This window comes from Diadema antillarum, unplaced genomic scaffold, assembly GCF_040938485.1.
Source record: "Diadema antillarum isolate AM-2024a unplaced genomic scaffold, OU_Dant_1.0 scf00000215, whole genome shotgun sequence".
NCBI classification, from domain to species: domain Eukaryota; kingdom Metazoa; phylum Echinodermata; class Echinoidea; order Diadematoida; family Diadematidae; genus Diadema; species Diadema antillarum.
Window position 1 is genome coordinate 139,494 of NW_027271104.1, and position 23,198 is coordinate 162,691.

At 42.1% G+C, this 23,198-nt stretch overlaps 1 protein-coding gene across 1 annotated transcript; it reads right to left on the minus strand.

The window, feature by feature from the left end:
* Positions 1–6,114: 6,114 nt before the first annotated feature.
* Positions 6,115–9,177, minus strand: LOC139724449 (uncharacterized). The gene has a single exon (XM_071635590.1). The coding sequence runs from the start codon at positions 9,175–9,177 to the stop codon at positions 6,115–6,117; it is 3,063 nt and encodes a 1,020-aa protein (XP_071491691.1).
* Positions 9,178–23,198: the final 14,021 nt, after the last annotated feature.

Genomic DNA, 23,198 nt, shown 5'->3' on the forward strand with positions numbered 1-23,198 from the left:
AGCACTATCAACCAAACCATGCCTACTTCTTCAGAAGACACGTGATTAACCATCAAGACAATTCTTTTAGTTCCCTGTGGAGTTTGAGATGCATTCGTTTTTTCTTATCAGAGAAGAGTCTCACAAAACAGCATGAAATCTAGGGGTGTATTCATACGCAAGTATCAACTAATAAGATAATTGATGTTTACTGAACAACTATTTTTTTCGTTTGACTAATTTCTGTATGATTTTGATAAATCAGTTCTTTAATAAGAAAATATCTTTTGAAATTATTTGAGTTTAGATCTAAGCTGTTGTTTAGTTTTTAAGGTGGCTTAATGATGTATCAGAGTATGATTTAAGAAATGCTCACTAATGACGGACACCCAAAGTGATGTAACGATAATTTCCTAGGAAATTCATCCCAACTGATATACATGTATGTGTATAGTGTCCTCTTTTCCCCTACAGATAAGTCGCGTATTCTTTCCATAACCCCCGTTCTGCAGATTTACACTCTCATCACAGTCGGTCTCTATCATCTAAGGACCCTTGAAAAAGCTTTGGTGTGTCTGTGTTCCATTTTCTATTTTATGATCCCATATAACATATTGTTGTTGTTGTTGTTGTTGGGAACTGTTATAGACACACGGTAGCTTTTCTTCCTCACGTGATATATCACCTTCAACAGAAGAAACTTTTTTGCCAGCCAACACAAGGAGACGTGCTTCGTTAAACACTTTTTCATAGTTATACGACGCAGGATGAAGCTTGTTGCGCCAAAGCCCGATGAGATCGCATTTCTTTATATATTTTGATGTTACTGGCCAGACCAATTGAAACGTCACTGAGCTTTGGTCTGCGTCGCTGAGGCCAAGTCTTGATGCAAGTTCCTTTGTTTGTCCCTCGGATAGATGCTTAATAGGAGGGTACATCTCGTGAACATCCTTTAGAATATCTGGAGAAAAGCAAAAAAAATATATATATATATCATTGGTACTTAGAACACGTTACTTGTACAAATTTTCTTTACTAGGAAAAAGGAAAATGTATTTCATAAAGAATTCCATGACATTTTTAGAACATCTGGAGATCCTTCGTCACAAACAGAAACAAATAATATACTGCTTTTATGAGAAAGAAACACAGTCAGCAGAAAAATAGAATTCAACACAAAGTCAAACAAATGAATGCAGCTATTTGTTGTAAGACCCTTTGGAAACTAACCGCAAGAAATGTACTCTTTCGAAAATATACATTTATTGATATCCGGGACCCAAATGTCGGCCCCCTAAATTCGACATACCGATAACCTATAATAATATTATAAGTTATTGATATTATTATGTATTCACGATAATCTGCCATGAAGAATTAGCAATTATTTTGCTAGAGTCGAAGTCGCCATGTAGTTGTAACTGTTCCTCTGATTTTCCCCATGCTCTTTTAGAATGTCTTCAAGATAATTTCCTTTCTACATGAAAGCACGGTAATGAAAAGTAATGAATCACAAGCACTATAAAAGGAAAGTGAGAGGACAAAATCGTGATGTTAATCGGGTAGATACAATACCACTTATAATAACAACAAGTCTGTTCAGAGTGAATGCAACGCATTTTCCCATTTTTACCTTGGTTCGAAGAGGATGAATGAAGGTTCTTACGTTTGATTATTTGGGTATTCCTTCCGTCAATATCAGCGCTATCAAAAAAAATATATAATTCTAGAATGGAAAATGAATGCTTCCTATGCATGATTTACAATCATTCGATTCACCGTTGTGTCATGAAAATTATTTCATAGGAAGTGTAGTAATAATATGGGGTGTGAAGTCGGGAAATGTGCAAACGCCGGGAAATGTGCAAACAGGGGAAATGTTCAAACGTCTCGCCGGGATATGTGCAAACGTCTTGCCGGGAAATGTGCAAATCTCAAAATTTCATCAACGGGAAATGTGCAAACGTGACGCCGGGAAATATGCAAGTGTTAATTTTTTTTTTTACTGGGAAATGTGCAAAAGCCACGGGAAATGGGCAAACCATTCAATTCACCTATATTATGTATAGATAGAAGAGAAACTCATGGTATGAAAACATTAATGACTGAAATTCTATGTCTGATTATGGCGGACCAAGGGGTGCCGTGATCGGGGGTGAGGTGGAGGAGGGGAATTTTCCACATTTTCAGCATATTCTCGAAAAATCTAGGACGGATTTTCACTCAACTTGGCAGATACGTGTTGTACATATTTATGGTAGAGCTAAGTTAGTGCTATGAAGACATGAATGAATGAAATTTCATGTTTGATTATGGTAGATCAAGGGGTGCGGGGGGGGGGGGTGCGGGGTGGTGGAGGTGGATATTCCACATTTTCAGCATCTTCTTGAAATATCTACAAGGGATATTCACCAAACTTGACAGATAGCATGTTTATGGTGGTTACAGCTCGTTATTCCGAAGGTTCGTTATTCCGAAGGCTCTTTAGTCCGAAGATTCGTTATTCCGAAGGTTCGTTATTCCGAATTTCATTTTCGGATTAACGAATCTCCGGAATAACGAACCTTCGGAATAACGCCACAAATGTTCGGATTAACGAACCCTTTTTCATTTTCGGATCAACGAACCTCTAGGTATAGGGAATTTGTGTGTTTCGGATTAAGGAACCTTCGGAATAACGAACTTTCGGAATAGCGAACCTTCGGAATAACGAACAACACCCGTTTATGGTAATATGATCATGTTTAGCATGTTTATGGTAATATAATCTTAACCCCCGCCCCCCCCCCCCCCTTCGGCGGTGGGGGGCTCATTTGAACAAATGAAGATCATATTACCAGCGTCCCTAAATTCTGGAATTTCTTTAATCTGCTGTCAAACCGAAAAAGATAGAGCCAAGTTAGTGCTATGAAGACACAATAATGAATGAAATTTCATGTTTGGTTATGACGGATCAAGGGGTCTCCAGATCGAGGGGTGAGGGCAAGCAGAGGAATTTTCCACATTTTCAGCATCTTCTAGAAAAATCTACGACGGGTTTTCACAAAATTTGGCAGATTGTATCGTTATGGTGATATGCTCTTAATTGTTAAAATGAGCCCCTCCCACACACACACACACACACACACACCGCCGAAGGGAGGAGGGGGGGGGGGGGGGGTTGGTGAAGCTTCTGAGTTCCTAAACTCTTGAATTTTCATCTTCTTCTGTCAAACCGGAAAAGATAGAGCTTAGTTAGTGCTATGAAGACATTAATGCCTGAATTTTTATTTCACGTTTGATTGTGGTGGATCGTGGGGTGTCCTTATGGGGGGGGGGGGGGGGGGGGGGGGTGAGTGAGGGGGAGGAGGGGAATTTTCGCATATGCTACATCTTCTTGAGAAATCTTTGACGGATTTTCACCAAACGTGGGCGGTAGCATCTCTAGGGTAATAGAATCCCACTTTGTTCGAAGGGGCAACAAGTCCAATTTTGTTCCCCTTCCCCAAAGCGGGGGATAAGATCAGGGTATGCCTTAGCCCCCACGTCATAAGCGGACGTGAAATTTCATCAAAGTATAGGTCTACCTTCTAAGAATGTGATAAAACTGTGTTCTATTACTCTCGATTGTACAGAAAATGTCTTCAAATATGTATTCTTTTTTTTCATATGTAGTTTTTTCATGAAAATTCTGAATCCACCCGAACGACCTAACCCCCCTCGTCTTGGCCCCTTTCAAGGGGCAGAGATAGGGGGGGGGGGGGGAGTGTCAGCTCTAAGATCTGTATTTATCTACGACTGACGATAAGTCTGGTTCTGCTATGAGATACACTGTAATTAATACACTTCAACACTTCGTGAGTTTACTGAACAAAAAATGCAGCTCTTATGCTATTTATTTTTCCAACAAGACTTCACAAAAAAAAAAATATTTTTACAATACTTTCCCACAAAAAAAAAACCTATTACAATTGCGTTCGTATTTACACCAAAGAAATTATAGAAACGTTCAGGAGCAATCCAATGAGATAATATAATATGCTAATAAATCCTTTCCTCATGTAAACACATCCTAGACTAATCTTATAGACACATCCTAGACCCGGGTTGAATAAAATACCTGTGGCTCAATACTTTACTGTGCGCACGTGTGGTTTCACTGTATACTGTCCGACGGGAATGGGGGGGGGGGGGGGGTGTGAACTAGTCTGTGCGGTAATGCAGAAGTTGCCCGGATAATCGCGATGTCGAGGATGTCGTCCGGCTGGCGGGAGTTGTCGTCGTGTCGACCGAGATGCCACCGCTTGCACCGGAGGACTACCAAGGTACGGGAATCCTGTCAGGGTAGCGGGAATTGCCCTCACGCTAACCGAAATGCCGTTGAGCTAATGGTGATGCCGTCAATATGATGCCGTTGAGTTACCTGACGGTGATTCCGCCGAGCGTATTTGCTATGCCGTCGAGATAACGATGGTTCCGTCGAGCCCAGCTCGTCGGTGTCGATCTATATGGGGATATTATAACCACCTCTCATAACATTATATATTCACAGGGTAATATCACTCATGAACCACAGTTCAATACTTCCTTATACTTAACCAATAATGCTCCTGTATAACACCATGACAAACAGACCTATATATACATACTACAGAAATAAACCATCGCCATGTATATACTCATAACTCACTTAACATATAAACATGACAGATCATCTCATATAAACTATCTCAATCAAAAACCAGCTAAACTGTATTCTCTTAACATATATCCCTTTCTCATTATAACTAACCTTTAAATCCTTCAGCAACCAAAATTACATTCTAACTTATCACTTAACAAACTTCTAACTTCATTCACTTTAGTTATGAACAACAAAACCTGGATTGTATTTTCCTGATACAACCATAGAAAACCAAAATATACTGTATCCACAAATATCGCTGTAAATTTAAACATTCCACCTATAACATTCACCTGCTGACTTGGCCTGCCTTCTTGCCAAACTAAAACAAATCCTATTTCATCATTATACAACCTTATTATCCAATCTGACATACAACATAATCTTTACTTTAACATCATTAATCCACATATTATAGTGAACCAGCGAACATAACATAAATCTCTATATACAAATATATATATATATATATATATATATATATATATATAACAATAATGACGAACTCAGAATATTGCAAAAACAACTTAATACAGCTACAAAACTACTTACGTCTGATTTGGTATTCAGACCCTGAAGTAATGGTGAGGAGGAGACTTCAGCTGTTGTCAGTGCCTGCAGCATGTCTTGCGCGTGCCCTGCCCTAATGCGTGGGGCTGCTGTGCCATGACTCTCCTGCCTGAAATGCAGCGCTGCGTTGTAGGCCATTCAGCTACCTCTCTACTCCTATCACCAGTGAGTTAGAAGAGCATGTCTTGCTCTGACAGATGTTCAGATCCAACTGATTTTCCCTCCAAATTTACTTTCCTTGTCGCCTCTAATATAACTCCACCCTCTACTGTGCTTAAACTGGTTCCAACTAGCTTTCCCCTTTTTATTACATGTCCCTTTTCTTTCCAACTAATTCCTCCTTTTGGCTTCAAACCTATCTATCCCAACTATCTCCCCCTAACTAAATACCTATTCTCTCCTACCAACTCTCCCTTTCTACATTAGCCATTCTACCCTGACTCCACTGAGCCTCCCTCTTTCTTCCACACTGTCCTTTCTCCCTAACCACTTCTCTCCACCTGGCTTGCCCGATTCTAACTTTCTATGCTGTTTACGCCTGCTGTCCCCATTTCCCACCTGATGGCTTGCCTGAACAAAGGAATCTCACACATTCCACACTCGCACTCTCAGTCACATCGTGACATATCACCCCCTACTTCAAGAAATTAGTCATATCTAATTTTCTAATAACTTGTCGGTGATATGACACTTCTGAACATTTCTCAACAAACACACATCTAGACAGCATATCCTACAGCTACGAAATCATCACTCATGAGCTATTACTCAGTGAGAATGACAACAGTGTGACACTTGCACACCAAATTGTTGATACCTGAAATATATACAACATCCTACCTATCTGCAGAATAATTCATGACTCGGGTAGTCGACTCAGATAGTCTGCGCCGACATTTTCACTACCTTTGACTGCAGTGATAAAGAAACTGAAGTTGATCGTCATCCAGCTCTGGTCCTATCTGTATGTCTCGAACCGTTTCTGATGAGGTGAGAGGTGGGAGGTGTACCAGCTCGCCGTTTGGTACTGAGCTGACTCTGTCCTCCTCCTCATTTTCACTCTCATCCATGCTGTCATCAACTACTGGCGTGCAGGCAATGTCTAGGACTCCTGCACGTTCCTGCCGTCTGAAGAACTGCTTCAGGAGGTTTGCATGGAAGGTTTTTACCTTGCCCCCTACATCAATCTTGTAGTCCATCTGACCTACCTTTCCAACCACTTTGAAAGGCCCTTTCCACTGCATGAGCAATTTGTTGCCATCAGTGGGAAGGAGGAGCAGTACTTCGTCGTCAATTTCAAACTTCCTGGCCTTGGCTTTCTTGTTGTACTGTCTCCGATACTTCTCTGCTGCTCTCGATAGGTTCTGCTGAGCTAGGTTGCAAGTTGCCTCTAGTCGGTCTTTTAGGTCCAGCACATATTGGTAGGTCGTCTTCGTTTCTGGCTCCTCAACATCACTTGTCCATAGCTCCTTGAGAATGGTTAGTGGGCCTCTAACCACCCGTCCATAGAGGAGCTCGAAGGGAGAGAATCCCGTACTCTCTTGCACTGCCTCTCTATACGCAAACAGAAGGGGATTGAGGTACCTGTCCCAATCTTTCGGTCTCTCCTCACACATCTTGCGGAGCATTGACTTGAGTGTGCAATTAAAACGTTCAACTAACCCGTTACAGGCAGGGTGGTAGGGTGTCGTCGTAAACTGGCGAATAGACAGGAGTCGCGAGATCTCCTTCATCATCTCCGAGGTAAATTGGCTACCCCTGTCAGTCCGCACTTCTCTTGGTATCCCCACTCTTGAGTAGATACCCATCAGTGCTTCTGCAATGGTTTGAGTGTCAATCCGCCGCAATGGTATGGCCTCTGGGTATCTAGTTGCGTAGTCGACAACTGTCAGAATGAAACGATGTCCATGACTAGTTGCTGGCTCGATTGGTCCTACCAGATCCATAGCCACACGCCGAAATGGTTCATCAATCAGTGGTGTAGATCCGAGTGGTACTTTTGTGACCTTCCCTTTTGGTGTTGTCCGCTGACATACCTCACACGACCTACAGTAGCGCACTACGTCTGCGTGCATCCCTGGCCAGAAGAAATGAGTCTGAATCTTCTCACTTGTTTTCTTTGCCCCTAAGTGACCTCCTAGAATCGACTCATGAGCCAGTTTCAAAACTCTATCACGAAGCTTACCCGGCACAACTACTTGCAGCACAGTGTCAGACCCTGGCGTTGCCTCGACATACTCTCGATAGAGCACTCCCTTCTTATACAGTAGACGCGAAGAACTACCGTGGCGTCTCACCTTGACCTCTCCCGTCTCTGCTAATCTCTTCATGGGGGCTAATGAAGTATCGTCAGCCTGCGCCTTGATAAGGTCGTCCACACTAACCACATCCTCCATTGGTTTGGGTACGATAAGTGGTGGCTGAGTTCTCCGTGCTCGCTCCTTCTGTCCTCTTGTCTCCACTGCGTGTGCCTGAAGCTCTGGAAGTGTCCACGATTGGTCGGGATTGGTTGGCTCCTTCACACCCGGTATGTTTCCGAGGATGACGTCATACACAGGCCTGGTCATGCATAGTGCCTCCACCTGTCCTCTGAAGTAGGGCGTATCAAGCTCTACGCGGGCTACTTGGAAGCTCTTGACAGTCCCGTCAATAAGAACACACGTCCTCTCCTCTGAGGTGAGTTGCTCATCTTTCACAAGGCCCTGTCTCACTACCACAGTCGAACATCCCGTGTCTCGCAGCACGTCCACTCGCTTGCCATTGACCCTGCCCTTGCAGACTGGCATCCTTCCTTCACTGGTACCACACGCGACCGCAGAGAGCACAGGTAGTGTACCTCCACAGGCCAATTTCACTTCGCTTCCGTCTTTGGTGAGATTTCGCTCAACAACCGGCGACCTATGTACCACAATACACATCGCACCTTGGTCATGGTGAGTTGACGAACTCCCCTTTCTAGTTGCCGGTGACTCCCCACCTGCCTCCTTAGGTGGGTCTCCCCTCGGTGAGTCTTCGAGGGATGCAGCCTTCTCTAGCCGCACTCGTCTTGCTCTGCAGTCCCTGGAGAAATGTCCGGCTTTCCCACAGTTGAAGCACACCTTCCCTGGTGCAGCATTTCCCTCGCTGGGTGCTTTGCCTTTCACAGGTGCATCTCCTCTTGGACTGCTACTATCCGACGGCTGGGCTCCATTTAGACGTTTCTCTTTCATGCGTCGGAGTCTCGGGTCTGCATGCGCCTCCCGGTACTGTTCCGCCAGACACAACAACTCTGGAAGCTTTTGCGGTCCCCGCTCTCGTAGAAACATCAGTAATTCTTTACTGCATGTCTCTAGAATCTGTTCCTGCAGAAAGAGATTCTTTAATCCAACAGCATCATCACTATATGGGCTAAGTTCAACCCATCGATCCAAATAGTTCTCGATTCTATCGGCAAATTGACTGTACGTTTCCCCATAATGTATCTTTGCATTCCTAAATTTCAACCTGTACCCTTCTTCAGTGAGGTCGTATCCCTTGAGTAACGCCTTCTTGACAGCATCATACTGCATAGATTCTGATGCCGTAAGTCGAGACACAATACTCAGAGCTTTACCTGTCAACAGGGCTGATATAGCTATCCCCCAATCTGACTGATCCCATCCTACACTGGTAGCGTGTCTTTCAAACCTACACAGATACGCGTCTATGTCGTCCTTTCCATCTTGGAACACTGGAAGAGGAGGAACACTTGGCCGGTGTGTGACCCGAGTCGCACTGCTGGACGTTCCTATCTCTTTCCTAAGTTCCTCGAGTTGAATTTGTTTGGCTATCAAATCAGTTTCTGATTGCTTCAAAGCCGCCTCTGCAGCTCTAGCTGCCGCTCTCTCATCTCGCGCTTCTCGCACACACGTGTCTACATATTCCTTTAATTCCATCCCACTAGGTCCAAACTCTTTACCCTGTTCTATAAACCTGTCCCTATCCATTATGTTAACCCCAGCAATAAACTCACCCAACGCAGCACAGCGGAATCAGGCAGGCACAGGAGTACTGGCAACGGTGCTTGTATCAGAACTGGAAATGGCACTGCAGCAGTCGAAGTCTCCGTGCACCCTGTAACTATTTCTTGGTGAGAACATGCAAAACTTGGTTAACATAAGACAATGGAACACATACCAAATCTATATAATTACCAGTTTCTCAATCTAACCTAACCTATCAATAAAAGAAAAAATGTCCCTTCGTGGTCGCCATTTATGTCAGCTCTAAGATCTGTATTTATCTACGACTGACGATAAGTCTGGTTCTGCTATGAGATACACTGTAATTAATACACTTCAACACTTCGTGAGTTTACTGAACAAAAAATGCAGCTCTTATGCTATTTATTTTCCAACAAGACTTCACAAAAAAAAAATATATTTTTACAATACTTTCCCACAAAAAAAAACCTATTACAATTGCGTTCGTATTTACACCAAAGAAATTATAGAAACGTTCAGGAGCAATCCAATGAGATAACATAATATGCTAATAAATCCTTTCCTCATGTAAACACATCCTAGACTAATCTTATAAACACATCCTAGACCCGGGTTGAATAAAATACCTGTGGCTCAATACTTTACTGTGCGCACGTGTGGTTTCACTGTATACTGTCCGACGGGAATGGGGGGGGGGGGTGTGAACTAGTCTGTGCGGTAATGCAGAAGTTGCCCGGATAATCGCGATGTCGAGGATGTCGTCCGGCTGGCGGGAGTTGTCGTCGTGTCGACCGAGATGCCACCGCTTGCACCGGAGGACTACCAAGGTACGGGAATCCTGTCAGGGTAGCGGGAATTGCCCTCACGCTAACCGAAATGCCGTTGAGCTAATGGTGATGCCGTCAATATGATGCCGTTGAGTTACCTGACGGTGATTCCGCCGAGCGTATTTGCTATGCCGTCGAGATAACGATGGTTCCGTCGAGCCCAGCTCGTCGGTGTCGATCTATATGGGGATATTATAACCACCTCTCATAACATTATATATTCACAGGGTAATATCACTCATGAACCACAGTTCAATACTTCCTTATACTTAACCAATAATGCTCCTGTATAACACCATGACAAACAGACCTATATATACATACTACAGAAATAAACCATCGCCATGTATATACTCATAACTCACTTAACATATAAACATGACAGATCATCTCATATAAACTATCTCAATCAAAAACCAGCTAAACTGTATTCTCTTAACATATATCCCTTTCTCATTATAACTAACCTTTAAATCCTTCAGCAACCAAAATTACATTCTAACTTATCACTTAACAAACTTCTAACTTCATTCACTTTAGTTATGAACAACAAAACCTGGATTGTATTTTCCTGATACAACCATAGAAAACCAAAATATACTGTATCCACAAATATCGCTGTAAATTTAAACATTCCACCTATAACATTCACCTGCTGACTTGGCCTGCCTTCTTGCCAAACTAAAACAAATCCTATTTCATCATTATACAACCTTATTATCCAATCTGACATACAACATAATCTTTACTTTAACATCATTAATCCACATATTATAGTGAACCAGCGAACATAACATAAATCTCTATATACAAATATATATATATATATATATATATATATATATATATAACAATAATGACGAACTCAGAATATTGCAAAAACAACTTAATACAGCTACAAAACTACTTACGTCTGATTTGGTATTCAGACCCTGAAGTAATGGTGAGGAGGAGACTTCAGCTGTTGTCAGTGCCTGCAGCATGTCTTGCGCGTGCCCTGCCCTAATGCGTGGGGCTGCTGTGCCATGACTCTCCTGCCTGAAATGCAGCGCTGCGTTGTAGGCCATTCAGCTACCTCTCTACTCCTATCACCAGTGAGTTAGAAGAGCATGTCTTGCTCTGACAGATGTTCAGATCCAACTGATTTTCCCTCCAAATTTACTTTCCTTGTCGCCTCTAATATAACTCCACCCTCTACTGTGCTTAAACTGGTTCCAACTAGCTTTCCCCTTTTTATTACATGTCCCTTTTCTTTCCAACTAATTCCTCCTTTTGGCTTCAAACCTATCTATCCCAACTATCTCCCCCTAACTAAATACCTATTCTCTCCTACCAACTCTCCCTTTCTACATTAGCCATTCTACCCTGACTCCACTGAGCCTCCCTCTTTCTTCCACACTGTCCTTTCTCCCTAACCACTTCTCTCCACCTGGCTTGCCCGATTCTAATAGACCAGGAGCTGGCTGCCGGTCAATTTACCCCATCAAGCCCAAAAGGTTTGACCCCTGAAAGTTACTGGGGCCACCCCCCTCATTACAAAACTGGGCGTCAGCCTTATACCTGAGGGCGGGGTCGTCCCCCAGGGACCCCCCCCAAAAAAAATGGCCCCCGGCGGGTGTAATTTACCCCATGGAGCCCATGGACCAAACCTGGTCTGAAAGAATGGCCTAGGGGTGTACATAATAGAAATATAAAAACTGACAAAATAGCTGGTCGGGAAAGGGGTTGCCAGACCGTCCCCCCCCCCCCCCCTGGGCCCCCCCTGGCGGGTGTAATTTACCCCACGCAGCCCATGCACCAAACTTGGTCCAATGAAAGTACTATGGGTGTACATAATGAAAATATAAAAACTGACACGATATCTGGTTGGGAAAGGCGTTGCCAGATCCCCTCACCCCCCCCCCCCCCACCACTGCCCATTACACCCCTTCGTGGGTTTAATTTAGCCAACAGCACCCATGGATCAAATTTGGCTGGGGGAAAGTAGGCCCCACTATGGGTGTGCAAAAAATAAAGATAAAAGCTGACAAAATATCTCACTTACAAAGAGTAATCAAACATATCCCCTACCTTTCCTAATTCGCCCCCCCCCCATTTTTTAGTGTGAAGGGCCTATACGGTTTGGAGAGGTATGAATGAGCGTGTCATAAAAAGTAATAAATGGAACTTCTTGAATTAAGATGAAGTTATGACAACAGAAGCATTGTGTGTGTACATATATCCACATGCCCCATCCCACTCCCTCCCCCAAAAGAATGGAGTTATCGATATCTACACTAGAAACATACTCAGACAGTGCAGACCTTTGCCAAGCAGCTCATTTCCACCCATCCACACATGCTAAAAACTGCCAAATTTCCCATATAAAAGCCTTTTGCTTTTAAATGCCATCAACTTCCAGCTGTGTGGTAGTGCATTATACCTTGAGCACATGCCTTTACCTTTAGTGCGCATGTATGCAAACCTCAAATTCATGCAGCTTGAACTCCCGATTCCATTGATCTCATCTGCCATAAGATAAAAATCATCAAAATTTCATAAAGATTCCCGGATCACTACCAAAATTTTTATTTATCATCTGTTTTTAGAATGTAATTGTGTTATTATCATCTTTTCATACAAGTTTCATCCAAATGTGTTCTCAACCTTTCAAATTGTTTTGCATAAAAACAATAATGCAGACAATACTAGGCCTATAAGTAACATAAAACCTCAAGTGGCAGAAATAATTACAACTGTATCCAACATCCTACAGTTCAACTGTGTTACCATGCATGTGGAGCAAGCTCATGTACAACAGTACAAGAAACTGTCTACCTGTGATTAAAAATTGTACATGCAGTGGGTGCATAGGCCAAAGTGTGGTTAATTGCATGCATATATTTGTATGTTGTATACATTTTACTTGTTGCATGCAATTATATATTTCAAAGATCGGCAACACGTGTATCATCAGTCTGCAAACAATAAAAAGGCGGTGTTTTCCTGACCTTGGTAAGTGAACTGGGCTTTCCTATTGTAGGTACTATACTGGTAGGCCCCTATGACAGTAGTACATGTATTTCATCACTGGATGACAATTGGTGTCAGTAATAGAGCAAACAAAGAAAGGTCAAGAGTCTAGATCTTGGACTAGATCTAAGTCTCAAATATGCTATGATATGGCTAGATATCTAACGTTAGACCTATATTTCCTATACATGCTATAGCTAGTACTATTTGGCGAAACCAAATGAACTGGAACAGGGGATGGATTATCAGCGAGATGTAGTGTATCATGAGTCATAACTGAGAAACCAATAAATAGAACATCAATGTTCTCAGCCTATATAGGTTTAAGTGTCAAAGGTGTGCATTGAATTTGCATAGAACACTTAAACCCTGAATTTGTTAAAGTCACTGCACTTCCTATCATTCATAGCTAGAGTCAAAAAGGCAGAATTATACTACATTTCAATTTCTCTATCTAATAGACAACTTTGACTTTAGGATTAGAAATAGCCTTATTAATAGCTATATGTATCATAAGTGTTGAAGATGCAGATGTTCCAGTGAATGAATACTTGCAGAATTGGGTATGAAGATTAGGCAAATAATCTGAAACTCTCTTTAAATATAGCAAAAGAAATAACAAACTGTCCCTGTGTTGTAGCCTCTCCCAGGAGAGGCTGCAGTGCCAGTGTGGTGCATGTAGTACAGTGCAGACTCATTGACAACCAACAAAGGTTTGTACCTGTAAACTATGAGAGCTGCACAAGGTATGGAAAACAAACAACTGAAGTGAAAACAAGCTTATGTGTACTTTTGCCTCATACATCAGTGTAAACAAACTCAGAGTTGAGCATAAATACTGTAGCAAAGCACAATTATAGCTTTGGCTCTAACAGAGGTGTAAGTGAATGACCTTTGGTACAGATTCCTATATTTTTGCAGGTATTTAAAATATTATCTTACTACCAATGGTTTTGATTTGCAATTTAAGCAATTTGAGGCTTCATTTGGTCACAGCTCTTCAATCTTAAGGCTCTCTGTCCATGTTTCTGGCATGGTAGACATGCTGCATGTACTGTAGCTTGTTAAGACATCGGTATCACAATATTTGCTACTTTAATCAGGCTGTTTGATATTTCTTTTGCAATATCTAAAGAGAGTTTCAGATTATTTGCCTAATCTTCATACCCAATTCTGCAAGTATTCATTCACTGGAACATCTGCATCTTCAACACTTATGATACATATAGCTATTAATAAGGCTATTTCTAATCCTAAAGTCAAAGTTGTCTATTAGATAGAGAAATTGAAATGTAGTATAATTCTGCCTTTTTGACTCTAGCTATGAATGATAGGAAGTGCAGTGACTTTAACAAATTCAGGGTTTAAGTGTTCTATGCAAATTTAAAGCAATGCACACCTTTGACACTTAAACCTATATAGGCTGAGAACATTGATGTTCTATTTATTGGTTTCTCAGTTATGACTCATGATACACTACATCTCGCTGATAATCCATCCCCTGTTCCAGTTCATTTGGTTTCGCCAAATAGTACTAGGTACTCTACAAGCTATAGCATGTAGGCCTATAGGAAATATAGGTCTAACGTTAGATATCTAGCCATATCATAGCATATTTGAGACTTAGATCTAGTCCAAGATCTAGACTCTTGACCTTTCTTTGTTTGCTCTATTACTGACACCAATTGTCATCCAGTGATGAAATACATGTACTACTGTCATAGGGGCCTACCAGTATAGTACCTACAATAGGAAAGCCCAGTTCACTTACCAAGGTCAGGAAAACACCACCTTTTTATTGTTTGCAGACTGATGATACACGTGTTGCCGATCTTCGAAATGTATAATTGCATGCAACAAGCAAAATGTATACAACATACAAATATATGCATGCAATTAACCACACTATGGCCTATGCACCCACTGCATGTACAATTTTTTATCACAGGTATACAGTTTCTTGTACTGTTGTACATGAGCTTGCTCCACATGCATGGTAACATAGTTGAACTGTAGGATGTTGGATACAGTTGGAATTATTTCTGCCACTTGAGGTTTTATGTTACTTATAGGCCTATATAGTATTGTCTGCATTATTGTTTGTATGCAAAACAATTTGAAAGGTTGAGAACACATTTGGATGAAACTTGTATGAAAAGATGATAATAACACAATTGCATTTTAAAAACAGATGATAGATATAAATTTTGGTAGTGATCCGGGAATCTTTATATGAAATTTTGATGATTTTTATCTTATGGCAGATGAGATCAATGGAATTGGGAGTTCAAGCTGCATGAATTTGAGGTTTGCATACATGCGCACTAAAGGTAAAGGCATGTGCTCAAGGTATAATGCACTACCACACAGCTGGAAGTTGATGGCATTTAAAAGCAAAAGGCTTTTATATGGGAAATTTGGCAGTTTTTAGCATGTGTGGATGGGTGGAAATGAGCTGCTTGGCAAAGGTCTGCACTGTCTATGTTTCTAGTGTAGATATCGATAACTCCATTCTTTTGGGGGAGGGAGTGGGATGGGGCATGTGGATATATGTACACACACAATGCTTCTGTTGTCATAACTTCATCTTAATTCAAGAAGTTCCATTTATTACTTTTTATGACACGCTCATTCATACCTCTCCAAACCGTACAGGCCCTTCACACTAAAAAATGGGGGGGGGGTAGCAAAGGTAGGGGATATGTTTGATTACTCTTTGTAAGTGAGATATTTTGTCAGCTTTTATCTTTATTTTTTGCACAACCGTAGTGGGGCCTACTTTCCCCCAGCCAAATTTGATCCATGGGTGCTGTTGGCTAAATTAAACCCACGAAGGGGCGTAATGGGCGGTGGTGGGAGGAGGGGGGGGGGGGGGGGTGAGGGGATCTGGCAACCCCTTTCCCAACCAGATATCGTGTCAGTTTTTATATTTTCATTATGTACACCCATAGTACTTTCATTGGACCAAGTTTGGTGCATGGGCTGCGTGGGGTAAATTACACCCGCCAATGGGGGCCCAGGGGGGGACGGTCTGGCAACCCCTTTCCCGACCAGATATTTTGTCAGTTTTTATATTTTTATTATGTACACCCCTAGGTCATTCTTTTAGACCAGGTTTGGTCCATGGGCTCCATGGGGTAAATTACACCCGCCGGGGGCCATTTTTTTTTTTTTTTTTGGGGGGGGGGTCCCTGGGGAACGACCCCGCCCTCAGGTATCAGGCTGACGCCCAGTTTTGTAATGAGGGGGGTGGCCCCAGTAACTTTGAGGGGTCAAACCTTTTGGGCTTGATGGGGTAAATTGACCAGCAGCCAGCTCCTGGTCTATAACTTTCTATGCTGTTTACGCCTGCTGTCCCCATTTCCCACCTGATGGCTTGCCTGAACAAAGGAATCTCACACATTCTACACTCGCACTCTCAGTCACATCGTGACAGGGAGCTCCATCTCCTCCCACCTTAGGGGTTGGGGCAGGGCTAAAAAAAAATTGAGGTCATATCACCAGATTAATACGCTACGTGCCAAGCTTGGCGAATATCTATTATACAAGGGTTTCAAGAAGAAGATGAATATGTGAAAACTCCGCCTACCCCGCCCTTGAAATTAATTCATGAATTAACTTACTATAACACTCTATTAGCTCCATCACTTTTGTATGGAAGCCTTTTTTTTTTTTAAAGCTGAAATGGAATTTCATTACCCGAGGAATGCGTTTTGAAAAAAATGTGAAAATTAAGCCTCCTTCCTACCCTTCCCCTTTTTGGACATCCCTTCATCTGCCATAGTAAACTTGAACCTACATCATGCATTAACTGTACTTACTAATAAAGCACAGTACTATCTTTATATCTCTCTCACGTATGTTGAGAGAGATTATATATACTCACACCCACCAACACACCCCCCGGTTTGTTGCCCCTTAATGAGATTCTTTTACACTAGGGATGCTACCTCCCACGTTTGGTGAAAATCTGTCATAGATTTGTTTAAGAAGATGCTAAAAATGTACAAATTCTTTCTCAAACTGCACCTCTCCTCCCTCCGCCCCTATTAGGGCACTCCTGGATCCAATAGGATTAGAAATGAAATTTCAGTCATTAAAGTCTTTACAACACTAACTTATCTCTATCTTCTTTTTTCAGTTCGACGGGGGGGGGGGGGGAGGCTCATTTCAACAAATTAAGATTGTATCACCATAAAGATGCAATCTGCCAAGTTTTGTGAAAATTTGTCATTGATTTTTCAAGAAGATGGAGAAAATTTTGAAAATCCACCTCCTCTCCTCACACCCCCTATCAGGGTACTCCTGAATCCGTCATAATCAAACATGCAAATCCAGTCACAAATGCCTTCATAGCACTAGTTTAGGGACTCTGAGCCTTCAATTTGAAGTCTCCTCCCCACTTATGGCCTCATGGATTGCATCCCTGAATCTGCCATTAAACTCCTGTGATCAATGTCTTTATAGAACCAACCTAGCTCATTCTTATTTGGTTATATAATATAAGAAGAATTTTGATAAAACTGAAGTTCTGGGACTTTGAGGCCCCCCTCCCCTTTTCTCCGTGGGGGGGGGGGGGGGGGAGGGGGAGGGGGTGGCTGCTATAAAAAAATTGAGATCCCGTTGCCATAATCGTGCTACCTGCCAATTTTGTTGAAAATCTGTCAAGGATTTCATTAAGAAAACATAAACGGTGCAAGTTCATGGGCAGTTTTGACATGGAGTTTATCTACTATCTATACACAATATCGATAAAGTAAATGATTTGCACATTTCCCGGCAAAATTGAACTTTTGTACATTTCCCGGTGTCATGTTTGTACACTTCCCGTTGATGAAATTTGCACATTTCCTGGCAAGACGGCTTCACATTTCCCGGCGTTTGCACATTTCCCGGCGAGGCGTTTGCACAATTCCCGGCGTTTGCACATTTTCCGGCTCCACATGGGGGTGTGTGGAGCCGGGAAATGTGCAAACGCCGGGAAATGTGCAAACGCCAGGAATTGTGCAAACGTCTCGCCGGGAAATGTGCAAACGCCGGGAAATGTGCAAACATCTTGCCTGGAAATGTGCAAACGCCGGAAATGTGCAAACGTCTCGCCGGGAAATGTGCAAATTTCATCAACGGGAAATGTGCAAACATGACGCCGGGAAATGTGCAAAAGTTCAATTTTGCCGGGAAATGTGCAAAACATCGCCGGGAAATGTGCAAATCATTTACTTTAGCGATATTGTGTATAAAGATAATAGATAAAACTCCATATCAAAACTGCCCATGAACTTCCACCAGTTAGATTTTCTTAATGAAAACCTTGACAGATTTTCAACAAAATTGGCAGGTAGCACGATTATGGAAATGGGATCTCAATTTGTTTATATAGTAGCCAACCCCCCCCCCCCCGAAAAAGGGGAGGGGGGCTCAATTAAGTCCCAAAACTACGGTATTATCGAAATTCTTCTTGTATTATATAACCAAATAAGAATGAGCTAGGATGGTTCTTTAACCCTAAAGGGACCGGGCTTTTTTGGCTATGCTCAGACCGGGGGGGGGGGGGGGGGGGGGGGAATGGATTCCGCGCCCCCCCCCCCATGAGATCTCGGCCATTGGTGGTGCGATCGCGATGAAATTTCGCATGCGTGAGACCCACGTCATAATCTACAAGATTGTGTCATAAGATTTTTGAAACAATCAATTTCTAATTCTAATTAATTAATTATGCAAATTAAGCTCAAGATGATATTTTAGCCTAATTAAAAGCATTGAGAGTCTAATTTTTGATCTGTAAATCTGTTTTTGCATATTCAACAATTGTACATCACAAAAACTTCCAAAACTCATTTCAATTCTTATGTATTTCATTGTTTTCAGAATTTCTTATGTATTTCCTTGTTTTTTAACTTTTGTTTTTTCTTTATTTTTTTCATTAGAAATTGTCACTGACCACTCTTCTACCATAATGAGCGCAAAATTAATAAATGAAAGTGATTAATTGTAAAAATAATCAGGTTCTTAAGACTTTCATGACATAACATTCTTTTCCATAGGAAATGTACACAAAATCACAAAATTGTGCCCGTTTTGGGGCGACATTCCGTTACAAAAATGGGCGTAGCTTCGCAAAAGTATGCGCGGACGTTGCAAATTTGGTCTCAAAAGTTGCGCGAGACTTGAACGAAACAATTCAAGAAGCCTCGCGACGAGGCCTTCTCGCGTTACAGATTTATAGCGCGAAACGTCGAGGGGGGGGGGGGGCGGATTCCGCCCCCCGCCCTTTTAGGGTTAAAGATATTGATGACAGGAGTTCACGTTTAATGGCAGATCCAGGGATGCAGGGCACGGGGCCATAAGTGGGGAGGAGTCTTCAAATTGAAGCCTCAGAGTCCCTAAACTAGTGCTATGAAGACATTAATGACTGAAATTGCATGTTTGATTATGACGGATCCAGGGGTGTCCGGATCGCGGGGGAGGGGGTGAGGGGAGGAGAGGGATTTTCTACATTGTCAGTATCTTCTTGAAAAGTCTAGGACAGATTTTCACGAAACTTGTCAGATAGCCTCATTACGGTGATATGATCTTTATGAATTGAAATTAGCCCCCAATCCTCCCCCCCCCCGGCCGAAAAGGGGGGGGGGGGAGTTTAAGCCTCAGAGTCCCTAAACTCTGGATTTTAAAAAAATATTTTTCTGTCGAACAAAAAAAAAAAAAAGATAGAGCTAAGTTAGTGCCTTGTATGACTGAAATTTCATGTTTGATTATGGCAGATCCAGGGGTGCCCTGAATAGGGGGGGGGGGGGAGGGGAAGTGACGGAGAGGAGGGGGATTGTCCACATTTACTGCATCTTCTTGATAAATCCCAAGAAGGATTTTCACCAAACTTGGCAGATACCATCTTTACGGTGATGGTCTTATATGTAAAATGAGCTCCACCCCCTCCCACCGCCAAGGGGGGGGGGGGGGGGGGGGGGGAGGAGTTGAAGTTTTAGGTCCCTAAACTCTGGAATCTGTAATCTTCTTCTGTTGAACCGAAGAATATGGAACTACGTTATATGAAGACACTATACAGTTACTAAAATTTCAGGTTTGATTATGACGGGTCCAGGAGTGCGCTGATAAGGGGTGTGAGGGGGATTTTCCACATTTTCTGCATAGTCTTGTAAAATATATGACGGATTTTATACCAAACTTGGCAGATAGTATATTTATGGTGATTCGATCGTGATTTCTTAAATTGAATCCCCTACCCCCCCCCCCTCCTCGCCGACGAGGAGGGGGGGGGGGGGTTGAAACCTCAGAGTCCCTATATTCTCTTGATTTTATTTTATTTTTTTACTTCTGTCGAACCGAAAAAGTTAGTGCTGTAAAGACATTAATGACCGAAATCTCATGTTTGATTATGGCGGGTCTAGGCGTGCTCTGATCGGGGGTAGGTGAGGGTGAGGGGTGGGGGTGCTGTTCGTTATTCCGAAGGTTCGCTATTCCGAAGGTACGTTATTCCAAAGGGTCGTTAATCCGAAATACGCAAAGTCCCTATACCTAGAGGTTCGTTAATCCGAAAATGAAAAAGGGTTCGTTAATCCGAAAATTTGTGGCTTTATTCCAAAGGTTCGTTATTCCGAAGACTGGTTAATCCGTAAATGAAATTCTGAACAATGAACCTTCGGAGTAACGAATCTTAGGAATAAAAGAGCATTCGGAATAACGATCCTTCGGAATAACGAGCTGTAACCAGGGGGAGGAGGGGGATTTTCAAAATTTCATTCATTAACGCTGTGTCTTCATAGCACTAACTTTTAGAGTTTAGGGACGTTGAAGCTTCAACCCCCCGCAGTCCCCCCCCCCCCCCCCCCTTAGGCGGTGGGGGAAGGGGGGCGGGGCTCATTTGAACAAATTAAGATCATAATTATTGCCATAATCTTGCTATCTGTCAAGTTTGGGGAAAATCCCTCATAGATATTTCAAGAAGATGCTCAAAATGTGGAATATCCCCCGCCACCTATCATCCTCCCCCCCCCCCCCCCGAACTGGGCACCCCTTGATCCACCATAATCAAACATGAAATTTCATTCATTAATAACGTTAATGTCTTCATAGCACTAACGCTATCTTTTTCGGTTTGACAGAAGAAGATTAAAAAAAAAATCCAGATTTTTGGGATGTTAAAAGTGAAGCTTTAATCCCCCCCCTTCGGCGATGGGGGGGGGGGGCGCATTTTAACAAATCAAGATTATATTACCATAAATATGACTGTCTCTATATTTCACAAGTTGGGTGAAAATCCGTCCTAGATTTTTAGAGAATGTGCTGAAAATGTGGAAAATCCCCCTCCTCCCCCTCACCCCCGATAAGGGCACCCCTGGGTCCGCCATAATCAAACATGAAATTTTAGTCATTAATGTCTTCATAGCACTAACTTAGCTCTTTCTTTTTCGGTTCGACAGATGAAGAAAAAAAATCAAGCGTTTATACATGGTATAGGGACTCTGAGGCTTCAACTCCTCCCCCCCCCTCCTTAGGACTGGTGTGGGGGGGGGGGGGGGGGCTCATTTTGACAAATTACGATCATATCACCATTAAGATGTTATCTGCCAAATCTGGTGAAAAATCGTTGTAGGGTTTGCAAGGAAATGCTGAAAATGTAATAAAAAACTAGAAATGTCGCTGTGGCGACTGATGCCTCCGCCATAATGCATGATTCTCCCAATAGGTGTATAGTACAATGTCTTCACAATGTGTGATGACAGTTTCACATAACTGGCAAAATATTGAAATGACAGGTTTGTCAGAAATATCTTGAATATTCACTTTCCTTGAACTGGGTTTGCTATAATTCTTGTCTAAGAGTGCAGGTACACAATATTTAGGGAATTGAGAATTTTTACTTGACTTCTGACGGACCCTTTTATAAGTTTATGCATTGAGTAATTTCCAAGGTATGAAAAAAGAATGTAATTACAGTACAAAATAGTTTTTTTTTTTTTTTTTGGGGGGGGGGGGGGGCATTGAAACCTGGCCCTTGAAACTTAACCTTTGACCTTTGATCTTCTGGCTGGAAATTTCCCGGAGAATCTCCATTAGGTAATGCACGTATATATTAAGTTTTAAAACTGATAATGCAAGCATTGCATATACTAGTATATGAGGGAAATAGTAAAATTTTGAGGAGTTGACCTTGACCTTTGACCCCCTGACTATTGACCCACGACCCCTAAATTCCCTAGATAATCCCTGCCAGTCAGTACATGCGTGCACCAAGTTCCATGAAGATACATTGAACCATTTGCGAGAAAAGTGATATTGCAACATTTTCACCTAACCTTTGACCTTTTCACCTTTGACCATATGACATGAAACTCTCTTTGGAGAATCTTTACGCAGTAGTACATGTCTACACTAAGTTTCAAGAAAATACCTTTGGGCATTGCATAGATATGGGGGAAATAGCAACATTTTTAGCATTTGACCTAGACCTTTTGACCTTTGACCTCTTGCCAATGTCACTAAAATCTACTCAACTAATTGTTCCATCATACATCATCCGTGGACCAAGTTTGGTGAAAGCTGCTTCATCCACTTTTGAGTTATCACGTAAACAGATAAATTTTAGGATTTGACCTTGATCTTTGACCTTTGACCTCTGTCCGATTTCACTAGAAAACTTATCAAGTAATTGCCCATCATACATCATCCTCCGACAAAGTTTGGTGAAAATTGCTCAATCCAGTCTTGAGTTATCGCGTAAACGGATACAATTTCATGATTTGACCTTGACCTTTGACCTTAGGCCGATTTCACCCAAAATCTTATCAAATAATAACCCTATCATACTCTATACTTGGACCAAATTTGGTAAAATTCCAGTCAATATTACTCAAGTTATCGCGTAAACGAAAGCGAATGGACGTACGGACGGACGGACAACCCGAAAACATAATGCCTCCGGCACCACTTCGTGGCGGAGGCATAAAAAGACAGATGGTCGCTAAGACAGGTGGTAAAGATGGTAATGGTTCGTGCGCAGCTTTGATTGAGAGTTTCTCTTCCATCTCTACATAATATAGGTGAAATGAATGGTTTGCACATTTCCCGGCGACGTTTTGCACATTTCCCGGCAAAATTAAACATTTGCACATTTCCCGGCGTCACGTTTGCACATTTCCCGTTGATGAAATTTAGAGATTTGCACAT

Bases quoted from the DNA above. Each gene is read 5' to 3' on its own strand.
- LOC139724449 (XM_071635590.1), bottom strand. From the start codon at position 9,177: ATGGATAGGGACAGGTTTATAGAACAGGGTAAAGAGTTTGGACCTAGT.